This window comes from Bombina bombina, chromosome 12 (genome assembly GCF_027579735.1).
Source record: "Bombina bombina isolate aBomBom1 chromosome 12, aBomBom1.pri, whole genome shotgun sequence".
Classification (NCBI taxonomy): Eukaryota; Metazoa; Chordata; class Amphibia; order Anura; family Bombinatoridae; genus Bombina; species Bombina bombina.
Window position 1 is genome coordinate 128861088 of NC_069510.1, and position 27080 is coordinate 128888167.

Genomic DNA, 27080 nt, shown 5'->3' on the forward strand with positions numbered 1-27080 from the left:
GTCTCCTTCCTAGGGACTCTTATAGATTCTGTAGAGATGAAAATTTACCTGACGGAGTCCAGGTTATCAAAACTTCTAAATGCTTGCCGTGTCCTTCATTCCATTCCACGCCCATCAGTGGCTCAGTGCATGGAAGTAATCGGCTTAATGGTAGCGGCAATGGACATAGTGCCATTTGCGCGCCTGCATCTCAGACCGCTGCAATTATGCATGCTAAGTCAGTGGAATGGGGATTACTCAGATTTGTCCCCTCTACTAAATCTGGATCAAGAGACCAGAGATTCTCTTCTCTGGTGGCTGTCTCGGGTCCATCTGTCCATGGGTATGACCTTTCGCAGGCCAGATTGGACAATTGTAACAGATGCCATCCTTCTAGGTTGGGGCGCAGTCTGGAACTCCCTGAAGGCTCAGGGATCGTGGACTCAGGAGGAGAAACTCCTCCCAATAAATATTCTGGAGTTAAGAGCAATATTCCATGCTCTTCTAGCTTGGCCTCAGTTAGCAACCCTGAGGTTCATCAGATTTCAGTCGGACAACATCACGACTGTGGCTTACATCAACCATCAAGGGGGAACCAGGAGTTCCCTAGCGATGTTAGAAGTCTCAAAGATAATTCGCTGGGCAGAGTCTCACTCTTGCCACCTGTCAGCAATCCACATCCCAGGCGTAGAGAACTGGGAGGCGGATTTTCTAAGTCGTCTTTTCATCCGGGGGAGTGGGAACTCCATCCGGAGGTGTTTGCTCAACTGGTCCATCGTTGGGGCAAACCAGAACTGGATCTCATGGCGTCTCGCCAGAACGCCAAGCTTCCTTGTTACGGATCCAGGTCCAGGGACCCGGGAGCAACGCTGATAGATGCTCTAGCAGCTCCTTGGTTCTTCAACCTGGCCTATGTGTTTCCACCGTTTCCTCTGCTCCCTCGACTGATTGCCAAAATCAAACAGGAGAGAGCATCGGTGATTCTGATAGTGCCTGCGTGGCCACGCAGGACCTGGTATGCAGACCTAGTGGACATGTCATCTCTTCCACCATGGACTCTGCCTCTGAGGCAGGACCTTCTAATACAAGGTCCTTTCAATCATCCAAATCTAATTTCTCTGAGACTGACTGCATGGAGATTGAACGCTTGATTCTATCAAGGCGTGGCTTCTCCGAGTCTGTCATTGATACCTTAATAAAGGCTCGGAAGCCTGTCACCAGGAAAATCTACCATAAGATATGGCGTAAATATCTTTATTGGTGTGAATCCAAGAGTTACTCATGGAGTAAGGTTAGGATTCCTAGGATATTGTCCTTTCTCCAAGAGGGTTTGGACAAAGGCTTATCAGCTAGTTCTTTAAAAGGACAGATCTCTGCTCTGTCTATTCTTTTGCACAAGCGTCTGGCAGAAGTTCCAGTCGTCCAGGCATTTTGTCAGGCTTTGGTTAGGATTAAGCCTGTGTTTAAAACTGTTGCTCCCCCGTGGAGCTTAAACTTGGTTCTTAAAGTTCTTCAAGGAGTTCCGTTTGAACCCCTTCATTCCATTGATATTAAACTTTTATCTTGGAAAGTTCTGTTTTTGATGGCTATTTCCTCGGCTCGAAGAGTCTCTGAGTTATCTGCCTTACATTGTGATTCTCCTTATCTGATTTTTCATTCAGACAAGGTAGTTCTGCGTACCAAACCTGGGTTTTTACCTAAGGTGGTTTCTAACAGGAATATCAATCAAGAAATTGTTGTTCCATCATTGTGTCCTAATCCTTCTTCAAAGAAGGAACGTCTTTTGCATAATCTGGACGTAGTCCGTGCCTTTGTCGTTTACTCTGGAGAGAGGAGAGGACTAAAAGCTTCGACAACCTCTCTCTCCTTTTGGCTTCGGAGCATAATACGCTTAGCCTATGAGACTGCTGCACAGCAGCCCCCTGAAAGGATTACAGCTCATTCTACTAGAGCTGTGGCTTCCACCTGGGCCTTTAAAAATGAGGCCTCTGTTGAACAGATTTGCAAGGCTGCGACTTGGTCTTCTCTTCACACCTTTTAAAAATTTTACAAATTTGACACTTTTGCTTCTTCGGAGGCTGTTTTTGGGAGAAAGGTTCTACAGGCAGTGGTTCCTTCCGTTTAAGATCCTGCCTTGTCCCTCCCATCATCCGTGTACTTTAGCTTTGGTATTGGTATCCCACAAGTAATGGATGATCCGTGGACTGGATACACTTAACAAGAGAAAACATAATTTATGCTTACCTGATAAATTTATTTCTCTTGTAGTGTATCCAGTCCACGGCCCGCCCTGTCCTTTTAAGGCAGGTCTAAATTTTAATTAAACTACAGTCACCTCTGCACCCTATGGTTTCTCCTTTCTCGTCTTGTTTCGGTCGAATGACTGGATATGGCAGTGAGGGGAGGAGCTATATAGCAGCTCTGCTGTGGGTGATCCTCTTGCAACTTCCTGTTTGGAAGGAGAATATCCCACAAGTAATGGATGATCCGTGGACTGGATACACTACAAGAGAAATAAATTTATCAGATAAGCATAAATTATGTTTTCTAGATAAAAAAACTCTTTACAGGATGATTTAGTTTATTGCTCGAATAGTGCATTCATTTTTGGCAAAATTGAACTGTTTAGCATAAGATTTAAGTGCTAAAGATTGTTTTTTTGTGCAGACAAAAAATTGTTGTGCTTTTATTATTTAAAGGCGCTGTACCTTTTTTTTCAAAATTTTCTTGATACCACAATTAAAGTTGACATCCATTGTAGCTAATGCTAGTCTAACATGTCTGAAAGTGAAGAAAATACTTGTTCTATGTGTTTAGAGGCCAGTGTGGAACCCCCCCATACTTTGTGTACCTCTTTTACTGATATACACACACACAGTATCTCACAAAAGTGAGTACACCCCTCACATTTTTGTGACAACACTGAAGAAATAACACTTTGTTACAATGTAAAGTAGTGAGTGTACAGCCTGTATAACAGTGTAAATTTGCTGTCCCCTCAAAATAACTCGACACACAGCCATTAATGTCTAAACCGTTGGCAACAAAAGTGAGTACACTTCTAAGTGGAAATGTCAAAATTGGGTTCCACTCAGAACAGGCCTCCCCATGGTCGCCCAAAGAAGTTGAGTGTACATGCTCAGCGTCATATCCAGAGATTGTCTTTGGGAAATAGACGAATGAATGCTGCCAGCATTGCTGCAGAGGTTGAAGGGGTGGAGTGTCAGCATGTCAGTGCTCAGACCATACGTCGCACACTGCATCATATGGTCTGCATGGCTGTTGTCCCAGAAGGAAACCTCTTCTAAAGATGATGCACAAGAAAGCCTGCAAATAGTTTGCTGAAGACAAGCAGAGTAAGGACATGGATTACTGGAACCATGTCCTGTGGTCCGATGAGACCAAGATAAACTTATTTCTCTTGTAAGGTGTTTCCAGTCCACGGATTCATCCATTACTTGTGGGATATTCTCCTTCCCAACAGGAAGCTGCAAGAGGATAACCCACAGCAGAGCTGTCTATATAGCTCCTCCCCTAACTGCCACTATCAGTCATTCTCTTGCAGCTCTCGACAAGAAAGGAAGTATCAAGAGAGATGTGGTGAATTAGTGTAGTTTATCTTCAATCAAAAGTTTATTTCTCTTGTAAGATGTATCGAGTCCACGGATTCATCCTTTACTTGTGGGATATTCTCCTTCCCAACAGGAAGTGGCAAAGAGAGCACACAGCAGAGCTGTCCATATAGCTCCCCCTCTAGCTCCACCCCCCAGTCATTCTCTTTGCCGGCTCTAAGCAATCGGAAGGGTAAAGTGAATGCGGTGTTCGAATTATAGTTTTTATTTTCTACCAGCAAGAGTTTATTTTAAATGGTACCGGTGTGTACTATTTACTCTCTAGCAGAAGGGTGATGAAGATTTCTGCAGGGAGGAATATGATTTTAGCATGTTATAACTAAAATCCACTGCTGTTCCCACACAGGACTGAGGAGTACAAGAGAACTTCAGTTGGGGGGAACGGTTTGCAGGTTAGGCTGCAATAAGGTATGTTCAGTCATTTATTTCTAGACAAGACTGTGATAATGCTAAAATATCCCCATGAGGGAAGGGTAAGCTGTATTCAGAGACTAAGTATGGAATTTCAAGCTTACATAACAGGGCTAGTTTATGCTGGTTGACGCTACTTCAGGGCAAACGGTTTTTATTGAAAAATTCGTTTTTTGAGACACTTTGAAGGTTCCTTTTGGGTTTCTTTCATGGGTTGTTACCCACATGGCTATTACTAAAACACTTGGGAGTGTTTCTTTAGGCCTCACAAGCACCGGAGTGAGGTGGGAGGGGCCTAATTTCACGCCTCAGATGCGCAGTTATTTTGACTAGAAGTTCAGGCTGTTTCGCATGGAGGGTCCTGCTGCAGTTTGAGGGCCTATAAGAAGCTTTTTCCCCACAAATCTGGTTCCTGCAGGTAGGGCCACAGCAGAGCTGTGCCAAGGTGCTGTAGTTTATTTAACCATTTTTTTGGCATACTGTCGATCCGGTTTGGGCATTAAGGGGTTAATCGTTTTTATTGCTAGTGGTGCAATCTTACTAATGCTTTAGGTACATACTGTAAAAATTTCGAAAAGTTTGCTGCATTTTTTTCACTGTTTTGCAAAATTGTGTGCCTTTTTTATCTCTTAAAGACACAGTAACGGTTTTTTTTTTTCTCAAAGTGTGTTTTTACTTGATTAAAGTGATTTCCAAGCCTGTTTGTATTACTACTAGTCTGGTAACATGTCTGACACCAAGGAAAATCCTTGTTCAATGCGTTTAGAAGCCATGGTGGAACCCCCTCTCAGAATGTGTCCCACTTGTACTTGTACACTTTAAATGCAAAAAAAGAAGGGGGATGGCAATGTAAAAAGCTCATAAGTAAATCCTTATAATGTATATAACAGTTCTTTGTGGTTGAGTATTAGTCCAAAGCTATATCAAAGTTAAAGCCAAGTGTTGATTCCAGATAATCAAAAGTCCCACAAAAATAAACTTCTCCCAAAAACAGAGGTCTAATATCCAGGCTTAGAGGTACAGTGACCGGATAGCTGAATTTGTCCTTTTATAGGCGGATAGTTATGGGAGTCTTCGTAATAAATGTTCATGGAACAATGTAATATAATAATGTTCTCTAACCAGGTAGAGCAGTCTCTCAACTCACCCTCTGCCTAGTCCGGGTTTGAAGTAAGTCCCTCACCAGTATGGAGGCGTCAGGTTTGATCCCGGCGTCTTCTACACTGTTTGCCGATATGTCTCAATGACGTCAACGCACCTGCGTCTGGGGGGTGGGTCCTCCAAGTCCGACCAGGGGTTGAGTGCGTGACCGGCAGCAGGGCAACGAAAACCACAACGATGGCTGTAGGGTGAGTAACGAGTAGGGTGTTCCTCCAAGAACAGAACTTGTTAGGTTGTTATAGCACAGGCAGTGCGATGACAGCTCTCAGCAGCCGTAGAATTATCCAAATGAGAAACAAAAGCAAACACTGCTCAGGCGACCAAGGTGCTGTTAATACCAAAAGTGTTTATTCATCCAGACAGGACATAGTCAGCAAAAAAGAACACCTGACATGTTTCGCGCAGGCGTACCTGCGCTTCATCAGAGGTGATAAGACACCACAGGTGAATCCCTAATAAAGCTGAGCTGCACCAATAAGAAAGAAGAACTACTAACACACCCCCTTAAAGACAGAGTGACAAAAATGTAACAAAGGAGGAGCAGTTGTTATCCTAGATAAGGAACAATATCATAATGAAGTTATGTCACAACTTAATAATGTAAATCTATATACTAAGTTATCGTATAATCCTACTTTGGCCTACAGACAAGTCATGATGTCTTTGTTAGACACTGCATTGGAATATAATTACATGGATAAGGAATTGGTTGACTATCAGTGGAAAATCCCAGAATACCATACTTTAGGATTACACCAAAAATACATAAAACTACTGTTGACCCTCCAGGGAGGCCAATAGTGGCTAGTAATGGCTCTCTCTGTGAGAGACTAGGTGAATGGCTGGACCATATACTACAACCAGTTTTAGCTCTTCTGGGCTACATCAGAGACAGTTCTCATCTAATACAACAACTTACAGAGATAACATGGGAAGAACAATATCTATGGTTAACAATAGATGTAACTGCTCTATATTCTAACATTCCCCATGATTTGGGCCTAGAATCTTTATCCAATATGCTCTACAGACACACTGACTATGATAGCAGTTTTATAACTTTCATCATTACAATTACTGAGTTCTTGCTATCACATAACTATTTTGTCTACAGAGGTGACTACTATCTACAAAAGAGTGGTACGGCCATGGGGGCAAAATTTGTCCCCGCTTTTGCAAATATCTACATGGGCTGGCTTGAATATTATTTAATTTTCTCTGACCACTGTCCCTTTGCAGACAATCTAGTTATGTATGGCAGATTTATAGACGATCTGATAATAATTTGGAAAGATGTAGGTTCCTATACTGTGGATAACTTTCTTGGGTATATGAATGCAAATAAATTTAACCTCAAATTTACCAGTCTCAGTAATAGGACAGAAATAGACTATCTAGACATTCATCTTAATATTGATACTAAAAACCAAATAATGACCTCAATATATAGGAAACCCTTAGCAAAAAATACAATACTACATGCAAACTCTTGTCATATACCACATGTAAAGAAAGGTATACCCAAGGGCCAATATTTGAGAATACGCAGGAATTGCTCCAATTTTGCTATGTATTTAAAAAAGGCTGATGAATTGACTGATAGACTAATACTAAGAGGTTATAATAGACAAAGTCTTTTACATATACAACAACAAGTATCAAAAATTGACAGAAATAGTCTATTTCGTAGTACTAAGAATGTCAGAACTAAAATACAGGATGATAATATATTATTCATTACCAAATATAGCTTACAATATAAAGAGATATGTGACATCTCCAGAAATTTACCAATATTACATGTGGATGACAATCTAAAATCCATAACCAATCACAGAAAATTAAAATGTATAGCGAGAAGAGCCCAAACTCTAGGTGATCTGACTAAAAGAGATATGTCAGATAGAGATACAATTGAACCAAAATCAAAATGGCTCAACCGTACAAATGGCTTCTACAAATGTGGACACATACCATGTAAAAGCTGTGCATATACTCGAAAAGAGAACACTTTCAGTTCAACACATACAGGAAAAATATGATATAAGAAGTAGAATTGACTGCACCTCCCAGTATGTTATATATTTGATTACTTGCCAATATTGTTGTCATCAATATGTAGGTATTACTACTAGAAATCTAAAAGAAAGAATTAGACAACATCTCTTATCCTTGGAAGAGAAAGAACCCAAGACCCCAGTAGCTAAACATTTTAGAATACATGGTAAAGGAACTAAATATTTCTCTTTCGTTGGAATAGAGAGTGTACAAAAAACTGCTAGAGGAGGTAATAGAACAGACCTTCTACTCAAGAGAGAAGTTTATTGGATAATTGAATTAAATACGAGAATTCCTTATGGTATGAATAAGAGGCTGGATGTGGATGCATTTATTGCATAAACATATTCTTTATATTATTATGGATTGGTATTTACCGTGTTATATGATTATGGATTGGTATTTACCGTATGACTAAAGCAGAATTATCAGTTCTGACTAATGGCTTGAAAACTTATTCAAGAATTGGATGATAGTTACTATAATCTACCAAAAAGGTTTATACCTACGGTTTCTACTGCTTTGAGGATCTCTTATAGTTAGATATTAAGCTACTTTAACTGTTTAAATTCTCCAAATTAATATTTTGCCAAATCCTAGGTACTCTAATTATTAATTGGTTTGGATGGACATATATAGATAGACTGAGTATATTAATAACTAAGAGATGTCTACACCAGGGTCCATATATATTAAATGTATCTTTTCACATCCCCAAATAAGCAAATCCAAAGGATGAAACATAAAATAAAGCAAGAACAAATAGAATTTTTGATAATATCCCATGGACTTAATGTTAACATTAATCCACTCTTCTCACCAATTCTTAGATATATTACATTATAATAATATACATACACATATGTGTACAGTATATGGTTATATCTTCTTAACCTACTATCTTAGCTTTAATAGCTAGTTAGAGTTGAATTTAGTTAGAGGCATATACATACACTATAATAAAGTTACCATTTGACACTCACCTCTTCCTGTGATGGTAGTGTAGATTAATATTCTTTTGGTATTTTGTATTTGTGAATTTTTTTTTACCAATTAAATCTGTTAGCAACAATTAAAATTGATATACTATATACAGATTACCTGCTAACTATTGGTATAGATTACATATGCTTTCTAGCTATTATTATTTATTTTTATGTGATGTTTTCTTTTTCCTATTTTTCTAAATAACCTGAGTATCAATGGTCACACTTAGTGATAATTTCTACTCAATATATTATTGATTTACTAATATTGGTTATTTTTATTTTTTATATTTTTTTATTTTATGTTAGCTATTTTGTAACATTGCTACTGCTTTTACAAATTATTGTTGTTATTTTTATTTCATATTTTTATTTACATTTTTGTTATAATTATCATTTGATTGGATTTATATGTATGAACTGTTTTCTAATCTGTATGCATCTAGCTAATTTTTCATTGTTAGTGAGTTTATCATCATGTATTAATATAATGCTGCACACATGGATATATGTATATACATTTTTGCCACTCTCTGTCTTTAAGGGGGTGTGTTAGTTGTTCTTCTTTCTTATTGGTGCAGCTCAGCTTTATTAGGGACTCACCTGTGGTGTCTTATCACCTCTGATGAAGCGCAGGTACGCCTGCGCGAAACATGTCAGGTGTTCTTTTTTGCTCACTATGTCCTGTCTGGATGAATAAACACTTTTGGTATTAACAGCACCTTGGTCACCTGAGCAGTGTTTGCTTTTGTTTCTCATTTATACACTTTAAAGAACATATTGTTGCACTTAAAAATGTAGCCCAAGATGATTCTCAGACAGAAGGTAACGAGGTTAGCCCGTCAACCTCTCCCCAAGTGTCACAACCAGTTACGCCCGCTCAAGTGACGCCTAGCACCTCTAGTGCATCTAACTCTTTTACCTTGCAAGACTTGGCGGCAGTTATGAATAATACCCTCTCAGTGTTTTTATCTAAACTGCCTGTGTTACCTGCAAAGCGTGATAGCTCCGTTTTTAAGAACAGATAATGAGCATTCTGACGCTTTAGTAGCCGTATCCGATATACCCTCACAACACTCTGAAGTGGGGGCGAGGGATGTGCTGTCTGAGGGAGAAATTTCCGATTCAGGAAAGGTTTCTCCTCAGACAGATTCAGATATATTGGCTTTTAAATTTAAACTAGAACACCTCCGCTTATTGCTCATGGAGGTATTAGTTACTCTGGATGACTGCAACCCTAAGGTGGTTCCAGAGAAATTGTGTAAAATGGACAAGTACCCAGAAGTTCCTGTTTACACTGATGTGTTCCCGGTTCCCTAAGAGGATTGCGGATATTGTTACTAGGGAGTGGGATAGACCAGGTATTCCCTTCGTTCCCCCTCCTGTTTTTAAGAAGATGTTCCCCATATCTAACCCAATGCGGGACTCGTGGCAGACGGTCCCTAAGGTGGAGGGGGCTGTTTCTTCACTTGCTAAACGCACAACTATACCAATTGAAGACAGTTGTGCTTTTAAAGACCCTATGGATAAAAAATTAGAGAGTTTACTAAAGAAAAATTTTGTTCAACAAGGTTTTCTTCTCCAACCTATTGCGTGCATTGTTCCTGTAACCACTGCATCTGCTTTCTGGTTCGAGGCGCTGGAAGATGCGCTCCAGACGGAGACCTCATATGAGGACATTATGGACAGAATTAAGGCTCTTAAGCTGGCTAATTATTTTATCACAGATGCCGCTTTCCAACTAGCTAAGTTAGCGGCAAAGAATTCAGGGTTCGCCATTTTGGCGTGCAGGGCGCTATGGCTAAAGTCCTGGTCGGCCGATGTGTCGGCAAAATCCAAACTATTAAACATCCCTTTCAAGGAAAGACCCTCTTCGGGCCTGAATTGAAAGAGATAATTTCAGAAATCACTGGGGGAAAAGGCCATGCTCTCCCCCAGGACAAGTCCTTCAAGACAAAAAACAAACAAAATAATTTTCGTTCCTTTCGGAATTTCAGGAGCAGTCTTGCTTCATCCTCCCCTGCTGCAAAGCAAGAGGGTAACACTTCACAACCCAGGGCAGCCTGGAAACCTTACCAGGGCTGGAACAAGGGTAAACCGGCCAAGATGCCTGCAGCTGCCTCCGAGACAGCATGATGGGGTAGCCCCAGATCCGGGACCGGATCTAGTAGGGGGCAGACTCTCTCTTCGCTCAGGCCTGGGCAAGAGATGTACACGATCCCTGGGCCTTAGAGATTGTATCCCAGGGATATCTTCTAGAATTCAAGGACTCCCCTCCAAGGGGAAGGTTCCACATTTCTCGTCTGTCTTCAGACCAGACAAAGAAAGAGGCGTTCTTACGCCGTGTAGAAGACTTACATACAATGGGAGTGATCCACCCAGTTCCAATTGCGGAACAAGGGCTGGGTTTTTACTCAAACCTGTTTGTGGTTCCAAAGAAAGAAGGAACTTTCAGACCAATCCTGGATCTTAAAATTCTAAACAAATTCTTCAGAGTTCCATCATTCAAGATGGAGACCATTCGGACAATCTTACCAATGATCCAGGAGGGTCAATATATGACCACCGTGGATTTAAAGGATGCATATCTGCACATTCCTATCCACAAAGATCATCACCAGTTTTTCAGGTTCGCCTTTCTGGACAAGCATTACCAGTTTGTGGCTCTTCCTTTTGGGTTCGCCACTGCTCCCAGAATTTTCACAAAGGTGCTAGGGTCCCTCCTGGCGATTCTAAGACCGTGGGGCATAGCAGTGGCGCCTTATCTAGACGACATCTTAATTCAGGCGTCGACTTTCCAAAGAGCCAATCTCACACGGGAATCGTATTGACCTTTCTGAGGTCTCACGGGTAGAAGGTGAACATCAAAAAGAGTTCTCTCTCCCCCCTCACAAGAGTTTCCTTCCTAGGAACTCTGATAGACTCAGTAGATATGAAAATATTTCTGACGGAGGTCAGAAAGTTAAAACTCTTAACCACTTGCCGAGTCCTTCATTCCATTCCTCGGCCATCTGTAGCTCAGTGCATGGAGACAATCAGACTAATGGTAGCGGCAATGGACATAGTCCCTTTTGCACGGAAACACCTCAGACCACTGAAACTATGCATGCTCAAACAGTGGAATGGGGATTATGCAGATTTGTCTCCTCAAATACAGCTGGACCAGGGGACCAGAGATTCTCTTCTCTGGTGGTTGTCTCAGGATCACCTGTCTCAGGGAGTGTGTTTCCGCAGACCAGAGTGGATCATCGTAACGACCGACGCCAGTCTGTTGGGCTGGGGTGCAGTCTGGGACTCCCTGAAAGCTCAAGGCTTATGGTCTCGGGAAGAGGCTCTTCTCCCGATAAACATTCTGGAACTGAGGGCGATATTCAACGCGCTTCAGGCATGGCCTCAACTAGCTGCGGCCAAATTCATCAGATTTCAGTCGGACAACATCACGACTGTAGCTTACGTCAATCATCAAGGGGGAACAAGTAGTTCCCTAGCAATGACGGAGGTAACCAAAATAATCAGGTGGGCGGAGGATCACTTCTGCCATCTCTCAGCAATTCACATCCCAGGAGTAGACAACTGGGAGGCGGATTTTCTAAGTCGTCAGACTTTTCACCCGGGGGAGTGGGAACTCCACCCGGAAGTATTTGCCCAGCTGACTCGGCTATGGGGCACTCCAGAATTGGATCTGATGGCGTCCCGTCAGAACACCAAACTTCCTCTTTACGGGTCCAGGTCCTGGGATCCCCAGGCGGTACTGATAGATGCTCTAGCAGCGCTTTGGTCCTTCAATCTGGCCTATGTTTTTCCACCGTTTCCTCTCCTCCCTCGTCTGGTTGCCAGAATCAAGCAGGAGAGGGCTTCGGTGGTTCTGATAACGCCTGCGTGGCCACTAGGGCTGCAACTAACGATTATTTTCATAATCGATTAATCGGCCGATTATTTTTTCGATTAATCGACTAATCGGATAAAAAGAGAATCAATAATAGTTTTCTATGTTTGAAATAAAATCCACATAATGACTGTTACAAATATAATCTTCAGACTAAAATGTTACATTAACACAACTGTTTCTTCAATTTTTAAGCAGCAGAGCACAATTTTATAATTAAACAAAATAAACTGTTTGAAAAGAGGTAGGACTAGAAAGAGTTGGACTATCACTGTTAATAACATTCTGTTATTCACTCTTTCAGAAACTTTGCATTGAAATGCAAAAATCTCAACATGTCCACATGCTTCTGGCTAAGGCTGGTTCTCTGTTTGCAGCTATATTTCCTGCAGCAGAGAAAAGGCTGTTGAGGTGTATAAGTAGGGTTTTGCCAATTTCATTAAAGTGGGATATTTATCTTAGTTAGCTCTTCACCAATGCTAAGTGTTTTCTACCTTGGCAAGGGGCCTCTCAATAAAGTAACCCTCGACTTCATTGTAACATAAAAATATCTTGAATATCTATATGCAATGGTAAATAACCAGCTATAAGTTTAGGGGAAATATCTAGTCTGCTCTAAAAATAACGAATATACAACTTATAAAGGTTAAATCTGGTACATATTATCACAATTTATTAAAAATATAAAAAAACAAAATCAGAAGCGCTAAGGACTGTATATCAATAATAGGACAAAGCCTTACACATTTATTTATACAGTACATATAATCAGCAATAGCAAGCAATACGCTAATAATTGTGCAAACAGATAATAGTGCACATCAATTTAAATAACTCCCATCAATCTAGGGGCTAGGTGTAAACAACAAACTTGGCACTATATCATGAAAAGCATAGTTCCAAATAACCAGATTTAATATAAACAATCCAAATGATGACTATTATATCTGGGTTGCACATAAGCCAGGGGTAGTTGTAAACTTATACTTTCCTGAAATAGTGAAAAGTAGACGTCTGTAGATGTCTTTTAGGCTAAGGACATAACCATAAAACACAATACCAAGTGCAGGAGTTCATTGGAGTGAAGCAGCTGGTGTTGTGCACAGACCAACTAATTGCAAACCAACTTATCGATTATGAGATTCGTTGACAACTATTTTCATAATCGATTATTATCGATTATGACGTTTAGTTGTTGCAGCTCTAGTGGCCACACAGGACCTGGTATGCAGACCTAGTGGACATGTCATCTGTCCCACCATGGACACTACCAGTGAGACAGGACCTTCTAATTCAAGGTCCTTTCAAGCATCCAAATCTAATTTCTCTGCGTCTGACTGCTTGGAGATTGAACGCCTAATTCTATCAAAGCGTGGTCTCTCTGAGTCGTTTGATACCCTGATTCAGGCTAGAAAGCCTGTCACCAGGAAAATCTACCATAAGATTTGGCAAAAATATTTTTTGGTGTGAATCCAAAGGTTACTCATGGAGTAAGATTAGGATTCCCAGGATATTGTCTTTTCTCCAAGAAGGATTGGAGAAAGGATTATCAGCTAGTTCCTTAAAAGGACAGATATCTGCTTTGTCTATTCTTTTACACAAACGTCTGGCAGAGGTACCAGACGTTCAAACATTTAGTCGGGCTTTAGTCAGAATCAAGCCTGTTTATAGACCTGTGGCTCCGCCATGGAGTCTGAATTTAGTTCTTCCAGTTCTGCAAGGGGTTCCGTTTGAACCTTTTACATTCCGTAGATATTAAGCTTTTATCTTGGAAAGTTTTGTTTTTGGTAGCTATCTCTTCTGCTCGAAGAGTATCAGTTATCTGCTTTACAGTGTGATTCACCTTACCTGGTTTTCCATGCAGATAAGGTAGTTTTGCGTACCAAACCCGGTTTTCTTCCTAAGGTTGTGTCTAATAAGAATATTAACCAGGAAATCGTTGTTCAGTCTCAGTGTCCTAATCCTTCTTCGAAGAAGGAAAGTCTGTTACACAATCTTGATGCGTTTCGTGCTTTAAAGTTTTATTTACAAGCAACTAAGGATTTCAGACAAACACCTTCATTGTTAATCTATTCTGGTAAGAGGAGAGATCAGAAGGCGACTGCTACCTCTTTCCTTTTGGCTGAAAAGCATCATCCGTTTGGCCTATGAGACTGCTGGCCAGCAGCCTCCCAAAACAATTACTGCTCATTCTACCAGAGCAGTGGCTTCCACATGGGCTTTTAAAAATGAGGCTTCTATTGAACAGATTTGTAAGGCAGCGACTTGGTCTTCGCTGCATACTTTTTCCAAATTTTACAAATTCAATAATTTTGCTTCTTCGGAAGGCTATTTTTGGGAGAAAAGTTTTACAAGCAGTGGTTCCTTCCGTTTAAGGTACCTGTCTTGTTCCCTCCCTTCATCCATGTCCTAAAGCTTTGGTATTGGTATCCCACAAGTAAAGGATGAATCCGTGGACTCGATACATCTTAAAGAGAAAACAGAATTTATGCTTACCTGATAAATTACTTTCTCTTGTGATGTATCGAGTCCACGGCCCGCCCTGGCTATTGAGTCAGGTAGTGTTTTTGTTTAAACTACAGTCACCACTGAACCCTATGGTTTCTCCTTTTTCTTCCAAATCTTCGGTCGAATGACTGGGGGGTGGAGCTAGAGGGGGAGCTATATGGACAGCTCTGCTGTGTGCTCTCTTTGCCACTTCCTGTTGGGAAGGAGAATATCCCACAAGTAAAGGATGAATCACAAGAGAAAGTAATTTATCAGGTAAGCATAAATTCTGTTTTTTAAACGGTACCGGCGTTGTACTGTTTTTACCTCAGGCAGAATTTTGCCTGAGGCAGAATTTTGCCTGAGGTTTTTGATGATCTTAGCAGGTTGTAACTAAGGTCCACTGCTGTTCTCACACATAACTGAAGAGTATGGGAAAACTTCAGCTGGGGGAACGGCCTGCAGAATTAACTGCTCCGAGGTATGTTCAGTATATTTTTTTCTAGAGAGATAAGGTCTAGAAAATGCTGACAGTGCCTGATATATTTAAGGTTAGCCTGATTGCAGTGATTTAACAAACGACTGGCATCATGCTTGCAGTAAAGGGTAATATTCATGTTACTTGCTCTTATGGCCTAGTATGTAAAACGTTTGCATGATATATAAAGAACGTTTTTTACTAAGGGTGATAAATCTTTATTTGGGGCCTAGTTTTCCACATGGCTGACTAGATTTCTCCTAGGAGTAGTTATTTATGGCCTTTTCACTTTGAGTGCATGGTGGGAGGGGCCTATTTTCGCGCTCTAATTGCGCAGTAGTTTTTGCATTGAGACATCCAGCTTCCCTGAAGGAGTCCCCTGACATATTGGACCTCTGTAAAGGGTTTTTGTGCCTACAAAAGTCGTTTTATGGGAAGGTAGGAGCCATAGTAGAGCTGTGGCAGTTTGCTTGTGACTGTTATAACGGTTTTACCGTTTTTCTGCTTTGTTTTTGAGCCTGAGGGGTTCATCATCCTTTTGCAAGTGGCTGCAATGCTATTTTAGTCTATTATACACACTGTACAAATTTCGTAGAGTTAACTGCTTTTTTTCACTGTTTTGCAGTTTTTGTGTTTCTTTTTTTCCCTTAAAGGCACAGTACCGTTTTTTTATATTCTGCTTTTTCACGTCAATTAAAGTGTTTTCCAAGCTTGTTGGTCTCATTACTAGTCTGTTAAACATGTCTGACATAGAGGAAACTCCTTGTTCATTATGTTTAGAAGCCATTGTGGAACCCCCTCTTAGAATGTGTACCAAATGCACTGATCTTACTATAAGTTATAAAGACCATATTCTGGCTTTAAAAGATTTATCACCAGAGGAAATTGACAAGGGGGAAGTTATGCCGACTAACTCTCCCCACGTGTCAGAGCCTATAACTCCCGCTCAAGGGATGCCAAGTACATCTAGCGCGCTCATTGCGTATACTTTACAAGACATGGCGGCAATTATGAATCATACCCTTACAGAGGTATTGTCCAAACTGCCAGGGTTACAAGGAAAGCTAGACAGCTCTGGGGCTAGAACAAATACAGAGCTCTCTGACGCTTTAGTAGCTATGTCTGATATACCCTCACAATGTGCAGAAGCTGAAGCAGGAGAGCTTCTATCTGTGGGTGATTTTTCTGACTCAGGGAAGACACTTCAACCTGATTCTGATATGTCTACATTTAAATTTAAGCTTGAACACCTCCGCGTGTTGCTCAGGGAGGTTTTAGCAACTCTGGATGACACTGACGCCATTGTAGTCCCAGAGAAATTGTGTAAATTGGATAAATACTATGCAGTGCCTGTTTACACTGATGTTTTTCCAATACCTAAGAGGTTTTCAGAAATTATTACTAAGGAATGGGATAGACAAGGTGTACCGTTCTCTCCCCCTCCTGTTTTTAAAACTATGTTTCCTATAGATGCCGCTACACGGGACTTGTGGCAAACTGTCCCTAAGGTGGAGGGAGCAATATCTACCCTAGCGAAGCGTACAACTATCCCTGTCGAGGACAGTTGTGCTTTTCTAGATCCAATGGACAAAAAATTAGTGGGTTACCTTAAGAAAATTTTTATTCAACAAGGTTTTATTCTCCAGCCCCCTGCATGCATTGCCCCTGTCACTGCTGCTGCGGCCTTCTGGTTTGAGTCTCTAGAAGAGGCTCTACAGGTAGAAACCCCATTGGATGATATCCTTGACAAGCTTAAAGCTCTTAAGCTAGCCAATTCATTTGTTTCTGACGCCGTTGTTCATTTAACCAAGCGAACGGCTAAGAACTCAGGTTTTGCTATTCAGGCGTGTAGGGCGCTATGGCTTAAATCCTGGTCAGCTGACGTTACTTCAAAGTCTAAGCTTCTCAACATTCCCTTCAAGGGGCAGACCCTATTCGGGCCTGGACTGAAGGAGATCATTTCTGATATTACTGGAGGAAAAGGTCACGCCCTTCCTCAGGATAGGTCCAACAAATTAAGGACCAACCAGACTAATTTTCGTTCCTTTCGAAACTTCAAGAGTGGCGCAGCTTCAACTTCCTCTAATACAAAACAAGAGGGAAATTTTGCCCAGTCCAAGTCGGTCTGGAGACCTAACCAGGCTTGGAACAAAGGAAACAGGCCAAAAAACCTGCTGCTGCTTCTAAGACAGCATGAAAGATCAGCCCCCGATCCGGAAACTGATCTAGTAGGGGGCAGACTTTGTCTCTTCGCCCAGACTTGGGCAAGAGATGTCCAGGATCCCTGGGCGTTGGAAATTGTGTCCCAGGGATATCTTCTGGACTTCAAAGCTTCTTCCCCAAAAGGGAGATTTTATCTCTCACAATTATCTGCAAACCAGATAAAGAGAGAGGCATTCTTACATTGTGTTCAAGACCTCCTAGTTATGGGAGTGATCCACCCAGTTCCAAAGGAGGAACAGGGGCAAGGTTTGTTCCCAAGAAAGAGGGAACCTTCAGACCAATCTTAGATCTCAAGATCCTAAACAAATTTCTCAGGGTCCCATCCTTCAAGATGGAGACTATTCGAACCATCCTACCTATGATCCAGGAGGGTCAATATATGACTACCGTGGACTTAAAGGATGCTTATCTTCACATTCCGATACACAAAGGTCATCATCGGTTTCTCAGGTTCGCCTTCCAAGACAGGCACTACCAGTTTGTTGCTCGTCCCTTTGGGTTAGCTACGGCACCAAGAATCTTTACGAAGGTTCTAGGGTCATTCCTAGCGGTCCTAAGGCCGCGGGGTATAGCAGTAGCCCCTTACCTAGACGACATTCTGATACAGGCGTCGAATTTTCAAATCGCCAGGTCCCATATGGACATTGTTCTGGCATTCCTGAGGTCTCATGGGTGTAAAGTGAATGAAGAAAAGAGTTCTTTATCCCCTCTCACAAGAGTTTCCTTCCTAGGAACTCTGATAGATTCTGTAGAAATGAAGATTTACCTGACAGAGGCCAGGTTGTCAAAACTTCTAAATTCCCGCCGTGTTCTTTATTCCACTTCTCGTCCTTCAGTGGCTCAGTGTATGGAAGTAATCGGCTTAATGGTAGCGACAATGGACATAGTGCCGTTTGCCCGCCTACATCTCAGACCGCTGCAACTCTGCATGCTCAGTCAGTGGAATGGGGATTACACAGATTTGTCCCCTCTACTAAATCTGGATCAAGAGACCAGGGATTCTCTTCTCTGGTGGCTATCTCGGGTCCATCTGTCCAAGGGTATGACCTTCCGCAGGCCAGATTGGACAATAGTAACGACAGAATCCAGTCTTTTGGGCTGGGGTGCATCTGGAACTCCCTGAAGGCTCAGGGCTCGTGGACTCAGGAGGAGGCTCTCCTTCCGATAAACATTCTGGAACTAAGAACGATATTCAATGCTCTTCAGGCTTGGCCTCAGCTATGGGCAGAGGTTCACTCTTGCCATCTATCAGCTATCCATATCCCAGGAGTAGAGATCTGGGAGGCGGATTTTCTAAGTCGGCAGACTTTTCATCCGGGGGTGTGGGAACTCCATCCGGAGGTGTTTGCACAGTTGATTCAACTTTGGGGCAAACCAGAACTGGATCTCATGGCGTCTCGTCAGAACGCCAAGCTTCCTTGTTACGGATCCAGGTCCAGGGATCCCAAGGCAGCGCTGATTGATGCTCTAGCAGCGCCTTGGTCCTTCAACCTGGCTTATGTGTTTCCACCGTTTCCTCTGCTCCCTCGTCAGATTGCCAAGATCAAGCAGGAGAGAGCTTCAGTGATTTTGATAGCACCTGCGTGGCCACGCAGGACTTGGTATGCAGATCTGGTGGACATGTCATCCTTTCCACCATGGACTCTACCGCTGAGACAGGACCTTCTACTTCAGGGTCCTTTCAACCATCCAAATCTAATTTCTCTGCGTCTGACTGCTTGGAGATTGAACGCTTGATTTTATCAAAACGTGGTTTCTCCGAGTCGGTCATTGATACCTTAAAGGGACAGTCTACACCAGAATTTTTATTATTTTAAAAGATAGATTAATCCCCTAGCAGGTAAAAAGGAACATTGGGAATAATTTAAAGGGGAGAAAGTTTTTGGGTGAACTGTCCCTTTAAACTGCTGGATTCATTGCTGTTGCTGAACCTGCCTGTCTGACTACTCTACCTGCCTTAAAGGGACAGTCTACACCAGAATTTTATTGTTTTAAAAGATAGATAATCCCTTTATTACCTATTCCCCAGTTTTGCATAACCAACACAGTTATAATAATATACTTTTAACCTCTGTGATTATCTTGTATCTAAGCCTCTGCAAACTGCCCCTTTATTTCAGTTATTTTGACAGACTTGCAGTCTAGCCAATCAGTGCCTGCTCCCAGATAACTTCACGTGCACTAGCACAGTGTTATCTATATGAAATACGTGAACTAACACCCTCTAGTGGTGAAAAACTGTTAAAATGCATTCTGAAAAGAGGTGGCCTTCAAGGTCTAAGAAATTAGTATATGAACCTCCTAGGTTAAGCTTTCAACTAAGAATACCAAGAGAACAAAGCAAAATTGGTGATAAAAGTAAATTGGAAAATTGTTTAAAATTACATGCTCTATCTGAATCATGAAAGTTTATTTTGGCCTAGACTGTCCCTTTAATTTAGGCTCGAAAGCCTGTCACCAGGAAAATCTATCATAAGATATGGTGTAAATATCTTCATTGGTGTGAATCCAAGGGTTACTCATGGAGTAAAGTCAGGATTCCTAGGATATTATCTTTTCTCCAAGAAGGATTGGAGAAGGGATTGTCGGCTAGTTCCTTAAAGGGACAGATTTCTGCTCTGTCTATTCTTTTGCACAAGCGTCTGGTGGATGTTCCAGACGTTCAGGCTTTTTGTCAGGCTTTAGTTAGAATTAAGCCTGTGTTTAAACCTGTTGCTCTGCCATGGAGTTTAAATTTAGTTCTTAAAGTTCTTCAAGGGGTTCCGTTTGAACCTCTGCATTTCATAGATATCAAGCTTTTATCTTGGAAAGTTCAGTTTTTGGTAGCTATCTCTTCGACTCGAAGAGTTTCAGAGTTATCTGCCTTACAGTGTGATTCCCCTTATCTGATCTTCCATGCAGATAAGGTAGTTTTGCGTACCAAACCTGGGTTTCTTCCTAAGGTGGCATACAATAAGAATATCAATCAAGAGATTGTTGTTCCGTCACTGTGTCCTAATCCTTCTTAATAGAAGGAACGTCTATTACACAATCTTGACGTGGTTCGTGCTTTAAAGTTTTATTTACAAGCTACTAAGGATTTTCGTCAAACATCTGCATTGTTTGTTGTCTACTCTGGACAGAGGAGAGGCCAAAAGGCTTCAGAAACTTCTCTTTCTTTTTGGTTAAGAAGTATAATCCGCTTAGCTTATGAGACTGCTGGCCAGCAGCCTCCTGAAAGAATTACAGCTCATTCCACTAGAGCGGTGGCTTCCACATGGGCTTTTAAAAATGAGGCTTCTGTTGAACAGATTTGTAAGGCGGCGACTTGGTCTTCGCTTCATACTTTTTCTAAATTCTACAAATTTTATACTTTTGCTTCTTCGGAGGCTATTTTTGGGAGAAAGGTCTTACAGGCAGTGGTGCCTTCCGTTTAAGCGCCTGCCTTGTCCCTCCCTTCATCCGTGTCCTATAGCTTTGGTATTGGTATCCCACAAGTAATGAATGAATCCGTGGACTGGATACACCTTACAAGAGAAAACAAAATGTATGCTTACCTGATAAATTTATTTCTCTTGTGGTGTATCCAGTCCACGGCCCGCCCTGTAATTTTAAGGCAGGTGTTTTTTATTTTTAAACTACAGTCACCACTGCACCCTATAGTTTCTCCTTTCTCTTGCTTGTCTTCGGTCAAATGACTGGTAGTGGCAGTTAGGGGAGGAGCTATATAGACAGCTCTGCTGTGGGTGATCCTCTTGCAGCTTCCTGTTGGGAAGGAGAATATCCCACAAGTAATGGATGAATCCGTAAACTGGATACACCACAAGAGAAATAAATTTATCAGGTAAGCATAAATTTTGTTTTTGTTCAGATGGTGTCAAGCGTGTGTGGCGTCAACCGGGTGAGTAGTACAAAGACAAGTGTGTCTTGCCTACAGTCAAGCATGGGGATGAGTGTCATGGTCTGGGCCTGCATGAGTGCTACCGGCACTGGGAAGCTACAGTTCATTGAGGGAACCATGAGTGCCAACATGTACTGTGATATACTGAAGCAGAGCATGATCCCCTCCCTTCGGAGACTGGGCCACAAGGCAGTATTCCAACATGACACCAAACACATTCAAGATGACCACTACCTTGCTAAAAAAGCTGAGGGTAAAGGTGATGGACTGGCCAAGTATGTCTCCAGACCTAAACCCTATTGAGCATCTGTGGGGCATCCTCAAATGGAAAGTGGGGGAGTGCAAGGTCTCTAACATCCACCAGCTCCGTGATGTTGTCATGGAGGAGTGGAAGAAGACTCCAATGGCAACCTGTGAAGCTCTGGTGAACTCCATGCCCAAGAGGGTAAAGGCAGTGCTGGAAAATAATGGTGGCCACCAAAATATTAACTCTTTGGGCCCAATTTAGACATTTCCACTTAGCGGTGTACTCACTTTTGTTGCCAACAGTTTAGACATTAATGGCTGTGTGTTGAGTTATTTTGAGGGGACAGCAAATTTACACTGTTATACAGGTTGTACACTCACTTCTTTACATTGTAGCAAAGTGTCATTTCTTCAGTGTTGTCACATGAAAAGATATAATAAAATATTTACAAAAATGTGAGGGGTGTACTCACTGATCTAGTTCCCCATTAAATAAACCGCTTTCTCTGTAAGGGTCTGATGATAAAAACCTCGTCTGCACAGAGAGAAATTATAAAAAATCTATTGCATCGTATAACTTGATCAAATGGCATTGAAGCTAAAAAGCTGACTAGACTCCATAGATGTTCTCACCAGAGAGTTTCAGATAATCAGGCCATAAGGGGCTCAAATGGCTGTGAGCTGTTTGCTGGATGTACAACTCCACTGACACATGTAGGTTCATACTGATCGTTGCTTATTACTTTCTGTCTTGTGTTTTGCAGATAGTGGTGGAATGCCCGAGAGGCCCTGTGTACTGACTGGAGCACCAGAAAGTATAGAGTAAGTGTGATAATTCTGCCTCTTTCCTGTGATGCATTTCTCTGCAGGTTGCCCAGTGTCATCTATCATCCCTAGAAATCCCCAGCATGACAAGCTCTGTATAGAAGTCCTACTAGTATGAGTAGCGTTCTTTCTTGCAATCCCAGTCTGCTGCTAGTTGCTGATCTAAAATTACTATGTTGTAAAGTATAATCTCACTCCGATCTCTTCCCCCTATTTTAATTTCCCAAAAACTACAATCTCTCACACTTTTTTGCTTGGTGAACGAACACAAAAGTCTTTGAAGGTATCACTGCAGGCAGAGGTGATGCTTTTTTATGCCCACCCTCTCAAATCGGACAGTTTAGTGAGAGCTGGCATTGGACACGCATCATCCTTATTTCCAGACTCTCAAGATTACTGGTTTCCTTACACCCCAGCTAGTATCCTGAGTTTTAAAGCTATTCCGAAACCACCTCACTTTTGCCAGGCTGCTGTGTACTCTGAGCTGGAATAAGTGTTGGTGCCACCTGCATATTACCCAGCAAGTAAAAGAAAGAAAAAAATATTTCTATCTCTACCATCTATCTCTATCCATATCTATCTACCTAAATATCTATATATATATATATATATATATATATATATATATAGATAGATAGATAGATATACAGGTGGCCCTCGTTTTACAACGGTTCAATTTACACCGTTTCAGAATAACAACCTTTTTTTCCAGTCATGTGACTGCTATTGAAAAGCATTGAGAAGCAGTGCATTTATTAAAATAGCCAGTAGGTGGAGCTGTTCTCTTGTGTTGCAGCAAAGCCAAGCAAGCTGAAATTAATAGGTTTAACCAGACCTGAGCTATCGAGCAGATTTCAAAGGAACAAGATCTTCCCGTCTATAACTCAGTCCAGATTGGAATGCATAGAAAGAACTGTTTGCAGAAAAATGCAAGTGAAGTCTGTGTTGTGTGATTATTTTATTAGTTTTATAATGCTGTTTAGCAAATGTTTTTGTTCATTTAACTTAGTTTAATTATATATTCTGTGTTGTGTGATTATTTTATTAGGTTTATAATGCTGTCTAGCATTTAAAGTCTTCATTTCAAAGCTTTAAAAATAATGTATTAGGTGTTACTTATGACAATTTTGAGAGGGGCCTGGAACCTATCTTCCTAACTTCCCATTGACTTACATTATAAACTGGGTTTCAATTTACAACGGTTTCGATTTACAACCATTCCTTCTGGAACCTAACCCCGGCGTAAACTGAGGGCTACCTGTGTGTGTGTGTGTATATATATATATATATATATATATATATATATATATATATATATATATATATATATACATACACATACACACATACACACACACATACACACACACACTGGATATAAAAAGTCTACACACCCCTGTTAAAATGTCAGGTTTCTGTGATGTAAAAAAAATTCAGAACTTTTTCCACCTTTAATGTGACCTATAAACTACACAACTCAATTGAAAAACAAACTGAAATCTTTAGGGTGGAGGGAAGTAAACAAAAAAAAAACTAAAATAACTGGGGATGTAGCTGTGTTCAGAATTAAGCAATCACATTCAAAATCATGTTAAATCGGAGTCAGCATACACCTGCCATAATTTAAAGTGCCTCTGATTAACCCTGAATAAAGTTCAGCTGTTATAGTAGGTCTTTCCTGACATTTTCTTAGTCACGTCCTACACAAAAGCCATGGTCTGTCCGCAGAAAGCTTCCAAAGCATCAGAGAGATCTCATTGTTAAAAGGTATCAGTCAGGAGAAGGGTACAAAAGAATTTCCAAGGCATTAGATATACCATGGAACACAGTTAAGACAGTCATCATCGAACCCAAAGCATGCATCCAAATCAACAAAGGAATGGCTTCACCAGAAGAAGATTAAAGTTTTGGAATAGCCCAGCCAGAGCCCAGACCTGAATCTAATCGAAAATCTGTGGGGTGATCTGAAGAAGGCTGTGCACAGGAGATGGCCTCGCATTCTGACAGATTTAGAGTGTTTTTGCAAAGAAGAGTGGGCAAATCTTGCCAAGTCAAAATGTGCCATGCTGAAAAACTCATGCTCAAAAAGACTGAGTGCTGTAATAAAATCAAAAGGTGCTCCAACAAAGTATTAGTTTAAGGGTGTAACCATATTATTTTATTTTTTTTATTTTTAAAGACACGATGAGTCCACGGATTTCATCCTTGTGGGATTTCACCTCCTGGTCAGCAGGAGGAGGCAAAGAACACCACAGCAGAGCTGCTATATATAGCTCCTCCCTTCCCTCCCATTCCAGTCATTCTCTTTGCCTACGTTAGTGATAGAAAATGGTAAAGTCATGTGTTAGATTAGATTCTTCAATCAAGAGTTTATTATTTTTTAAAGTAGTGCCAGAGAGTGCTACTTTGTCCTAGGTTGTAGCCGTAGTCCATATCAGTCTCTACAGGAGAGCTTTTGGTGGCTTTAAAGCAATGGGAGCTTGTGGGACATAATTCTCACTACGCCTCCCATATACTGATGCTGCCCTTACACTGAAAACCTGAAGGATATTTACTCAGGACTTACGTTTACTTGCAGGTCCATAGGAGGGAGAGGACCTCCTAAACCTGGCAACTGCCTTGCAGCCAGGCAGAAGATGAGGCAAGTGCTGACTTTATTTCTGGGGGTATAAGTGACTACTCGGAAAAAGTTTGGGCACTTTAATGTTTTATAGACCTCATTGTGAAGGAGATAGATGTCCTAGTGTATTAAGGGAAACAATCTGGGCAGATTGGATGCAAGCACTGGGGCTATAGGCGGTTTTGACGCAGGCACTAGGGCTAAAATGTATCAGGTGACATTGTTTCTCCCAGCGGTTACATGTCTATTATAACTGACCGGGATATTACATATTTAAAACAGTGAGCAGAGAGGTTCAGTGTGAGGGTGTTACGCGGTAACTTTTTAGCCAGCAGCTATCCGACAAAGCTGATAGTCTGCTTATGGTTCCCTGGGGCTTATTTTGCAAGTAAATGGCGACCGGGAACTGCATATTCAAACACCCACGATGGGCGGAGCTTGTGATGGCGCCAAATTGGTTGCGTGCCTTCTCTAATACTTCCGGTTATCGGAAGACAGGGGTAGATGTCTGCGCTTGGAGTTATGTGATCACTTAGTCATTTAGCGAAGTGCACCCCTTGTGGGTTTACTACTGCTCACAGAAGTGGATATGTGGAGTATATGCCTAAATGTATGTCAGCTGTTGACTGATCAGTATACATCGCTTCCACTGACTCAATTTGTGCACATGAGCTAACATACTGGGTTAGCTGAGGTGTAGAGTTTTTTTTTCTCTAATTCTCTTATTCCTTCTCAACCTTTTCTGCTCACAGTAATGTTAAAAGATGAAGTCTTTACATGATTAATCATATTTTATTTGTTCCCTATGCTGTTAGAGAACTGCTACTTAAACAAGTTTCTCTTTTACATAATTAATCATCCTTTATCTGTTTCCTTATGTTGTTGGGGAACTGCCACACAAATAAAAGAATTTTCTCTTTACTATTTAATGAGACAGTAACGGTTCTTTATGTGTTACAAAAGTTAAGACTTTTGCTTGATCATTTTTTATCTGTTTTCTATATTGTAAGAGAACTGACACTTACATACCAAAGTTTCTCTTTAACTTTAAAGTGACAATAACGGTTTTTATATAGCCATCTCATACAGTGCCCTGCATTTTCCACCTGGAATTTCTTGTCTAGACATTGCTTCCTAAGGTTGTTTAAGCGATCTCTGATACGTTGTCTGTGTTTTTCCCATGATATGGGAAAACACTTGAGGATTAGTATTTAAGTAGCTATTCCGAATTTTCTTCTCTGAAGCCTGAAGAGAAGGATTCTTCGGTTATATTTAGGGGGAAAATCCTTTGCTTGATACTGAAGTGTTTTTCTTTCAGTTTAAATTTGAACACCTCCGTTTGTTAATTTGGGAGGTCTTTGTTTTCCCTGGACGCCACCGACATCACAGGCGTATTCAGTCCTAATAAATCCAGTAACCTTTACAAGGATGATTGAAAGGTTAGGGAGAAATTGGGTTTCCCCTTTTTTCCCCAATGATTTCAGACTCTATCAATGGGTCTTGTCAATATACCCAGGGATTGGGTGTATGTCAGAATTGCCTCAGGACCGCAGAGCGTTTGATGATAGATATTGGTCTGCGTATGCCTCATCTGAGTATAGACTTTTCGTGATTCCCTACAAGGGAAGGACCTTGTTTGGACCTGTTTTAACGGAAATTATCTCTGATATTTTGAGAGGTGAGGGTCATTCCTTCCCTCCGGATAAGAAAGCTGTCCTAATTTTACTGTTGACCCAGTCAAGCTTGGAATAGGGGAAAGCAATCCAAGAATCTTGCTGGTGAATCAAAGTCAGCATGACAGGCCTGTCCCTAATCCAGGGGATTTGATATCCCAGGGATACAAAATAGAGTTCAGGACCTTTTCTCCCAGGGACAGGTTTTTGTTTTCAAGATTATATGCAGTAGAAGAGGTGTTCTTCCTTTGCGTAAGAAACCTCTCTGGCATGGGAGTGATGGTTCCTGTTCGGTTTCAGGACCAGGGTCTGGGATTTTCTCCCAACTTGTTTGTGGTTCCCAATTCAGAGGGAGCCTTCAGACCTATTTTAGATCTCAAAGGTCTAAACAAATTTCAGAGTACTGTCCTCAGATGGGAACTATCGTTCCATTCTACCTTTGATCCAAGAGGGTCAATTTAATCAACCTTGGAATTAAAGGATGTAAATATCTGCATGTTCCTATTCACGGGATCACAAGTTTCTAGGGTTTGCC

The 27080-nt window shown here is 41.3% G+C and overlaps 1 protein-coding gene across 2 annotated transcripts in view; it reads left to right on the forward strand.

Moving 5' to 3' along the window:
* Positions 1-27080, forward strand: part of FUBP3 (far upstream element binding protein 3) — a 248426-nt gene that overhangs the window by 111959 nt on the left and 109387 nt on the right. For both annotated transcript variants that reach the window (XM_053695769.1, XM_053695770.1), the window contains one exon: positions 22192-22249. In XM_053695769.1, coding sequence (XP_053551744.1) covers positions 22192-22249 — 58 coding nt within the window. The remainder of the gene's footprint in view (positions 1-22191; positions 22250-27080) is intronic.